The sequence below is a fragment of the Oncorhynchus nerka genome, linkage group LG14, assembly GCF_034236695.1.
Source record: "Oncorhynchus nerka isolate Pitt River linkage group LG14, Oner_Uvic_2.0, whole genome shotgun sequence".
Lineage (NCBI taxonomy): Eukaryota > Metazoa > Chordata > Actinopteri > Salmoniformes > Salmonidae > Oncorhynchus > Oncorhynchus nerka.
Window position 1 is genome coordinate 11,751,034 of NC_088409.1, and position 2,638 is coordinate 11,753,671.

Below are 2,638 nucleotides of genomic sequence, written 5' to 3' on the forward strand. Positions count from 1 at the left end.
CCCGAGCCACTGCCTGTTCACCCCGCTATCATCCAGAAGGAGAGGTCAGTACAGGTGCATCAAAGCTGGGACCGAGAGACTGAAAAACGGCTTCTCTCTCAAGGCAATCAGACTGTTAAACAGCCACCACTAACATTGAGTGGCTGCTGCCAACACACTGACTCAACTCCAGCCACTTTAATATTGGGAATTCATGGGAAATGTAAAACATATCACTAGCCACTTTAAACAATGCTACCTAATATGTTTACATACCCTACATTATTCATCTCATATGTATATACTGTACTCTATACCATCTACTGTATCTGCCTATGCCGCTCTGTGCAATCACTCACTCATCTTTATGTACATATTCTTATCCCCTTCCACTTGTCTATAAGGTGGTAGTTTTGGAATTGTTAGCTAGATTACTTGTTGGTTATTACTGCATTGTCGGAACTAGAACAAGCATTTCGCTACACTCGCATTAACATCTGCTAACCATGTATGTGACAAATAAAATTTGATTTGAGAACCAGGGTTTAGTTAACCCACTAATCAGTCATGGCAGTTTTTGCATCGTAGACAAATGGTCAGTTGGACATTTCTACTTGGTCACCAGTTCTCAAAATAGGTAGTGTGAAATCAATGTATTTTGCCGGGAACACTCAGTGTAGCGTGCTCAAAGTAGGCCAACATTAATTTATTGGAGAAAAATTGACACTGAAATGTATTGAATGTTAGCACCACCTACAACCAAAGAAGTCAGGATAGACCAGAGATTTGCCTGTTTGTAATCCACATGGATTAAGTTTGATGAATAGGCCTTAGCCTCCAAACTGGCCTACATATTGCAATGAAGGAAATACCACTTTTCACAAAGCAGAACTGACTTTATTGAAAGCTTAATGGGATTTTGGTACCAATTGAGTCAGTGAATTTAACATGGTAGGTATTGAACAGATAACATGCATGTTTTTGATTTGCTGGTGGGGGTCTTCAATTCAGCAGGCTGGAATCACACCTCTTTCTCATAGGTCCTCAGCGCCACCACATCATCCATTACACATTTCTAGAAAAGAGAGCAGTACACGCTTTAGGTCATGCAATGACAACAAGTGTCAGAACCGAGAACTCAAAATGTATTGATACATTCAGTGATGAACAAACCACCAAATACATGTTGGAATCTATATTAATTTATTCTATAACAGGCACTTTACATCATGTGAGCTAAATAATGCATTATAAATTACTTTAAGGAAACTGATGTTACTGTACCCACTACAACCCCCCAAAAAACATGCATTCCATTCATTCCTATGGAGGACTGGTCCTACTGGATAGTGCCTATGGTGGACCGGTGGCAGCAAAGCCTCGCAATGGCAATGCCAACACATGCAGCAGCAATCCCAGGTTTATGTAAATCATTGGGTTTATTAGCACTCGATTACCAATTAATCCTTTAGTTTATAATAATTAAGTAGCGTGTTGCACATGACTGCAAGTGCTTATCAAGCCACGCTTCCCAGCCAAAACTATAAAGGACATTTTGAACACGTTAGCGCGTAAAAACGCGTGCCATCCTTGTTGGTACCCCGGGAGAACGCAATTTACAAGACGACAACCTGCATTGCATAATGATGATCACATGAAACATTGAACAATATTGCAATATCAAGCATGGACATTGCAAAATAGGCTTATGAAAAACGCATATTTTATGTCAAACCAAGCAGAGAAGGGAATAGCAAGACAAACCTTACCGCAATCAATTTTCCATCTTGCAACTCCCGCTCGAGCGTGGTAGTCTTGCCGTCCCAAGTTTGTTTCTGCACCAGTTTTCCGTTCTCAAAGGTCATCAGAGTCTGGAAATAGAGTAGTGTCAGGAGGGCACAACTCACTAAATTTTAAAGTAATTTCTTTTTTACAATCAATTGGAAATCACACTACTGTAACAACCGGCATGTCTATGGTGTGGCTCCTGCACCCACCTTGGTTTTCCTGTCATCTGCAGTCATCTCGTCGAATTCTTCATTCAATTTAAACTTGGCCTCTGTGGTTTTGAAAGTGCTCTGGGATTTCATTGATATTACACCGTCGTCGATGCTGAACTGCAAATTGGGCTTCGCCATATTCCCCATCTGCCGAGTAGCAAAACCCACACCTGTGAAACAAACGGATATTTATCTAATCAACTTTAGTAAGGTTCTAGATCGAAATGCAACATTGTCTTTAAATTCAAAACTACTTTATTTAATAAGGTAAGACTTCACCTATTGCCTTCATATATTCATCAAAATTCTCACTGGAAGTCATCTTCCAAGTTCCAACGAATGCCTCGACCATGTTGTAAATTTGAGCTAATCAACACCACAAACCACGTTAACGCACACTGCTTCGAATCTGCAATAATTACATCTGGGCCTGTTGTCATATTTGAAGCCTCATCTAGCACGTGCAAGCCAATCAAGTGCTAGATCTGGTGCTTCCATGGCAACAGAGAGGATGAGGGGCGGGGAATAAATTATTTTCGGGCAGGGACTCAGCCTGCACTGTCTTTGACAGGGGTCTTCAACCTTTTCTTACCCAGGGACCCCCTGCCAGGCGAGACCAAGGAACCCCAATCACATGTTGGCAAAAATATATTTAAAAA

General features: G+C 41.1%; 1 protein-coding gene across 1 annotated transcript; it reads right to left on the reverse strand.

The window, feature by feature from the left end:
• Positions 1 to 854: 854 nt before the first annotated feature.
• LOC135575127 (fatty acid-binding protein, adipocyte-like) lies at positions 855 to 2,403 on the reverse strand. Its single transcript, XM_065027397.1, has 4 exons — positions 2,259 to 2,403; positions 1,977 to 2,149; positions 1,749 to 1,850; positions 855 to 1,054 (listed from the first exon to the last, which is right to left on the reverse strand). Exons 1-4 carry the CDS (start codon positions 2,329 to 2,331, stop codon positions 1,001 to 1,003), a joined length of 402 nt encoding a protein of 133 aa, XP_064883469.1. The 5' UTR covers positions 2,332 to 2,403; the 3' UTR covers positions 855 to 1,000.
• Between the last annotated feature and the right edge of the window lie 235 nt (positions 2,404 to 2,638).

Excerpts from the sequence above, each read along its gene's own strand:
- LOC135575127 (XM_065027397.1), bottom strand. The coding sequence starts at position 2,331 with ATGGTCGAGGCATTCGTTGGAACTTGGAAGATGACTTCCAGTGAGAAT. Across the intron at positions 2,150-2,258 it reads TGAATATATGAAGGCAATAG|GTGTGGGTTTTGCTACTCGG; the intron begins GTGAAGTCTTAC and ends TTTGTTTCACAG. Across the intron at positions 1,851-1,976 it reads CAGATGACAGGAAAACCAAG|ACTCTGATGACCTTTGAGAA; the intron begins GTGGGTGCAGGA and ends CTCTATTTCCAG.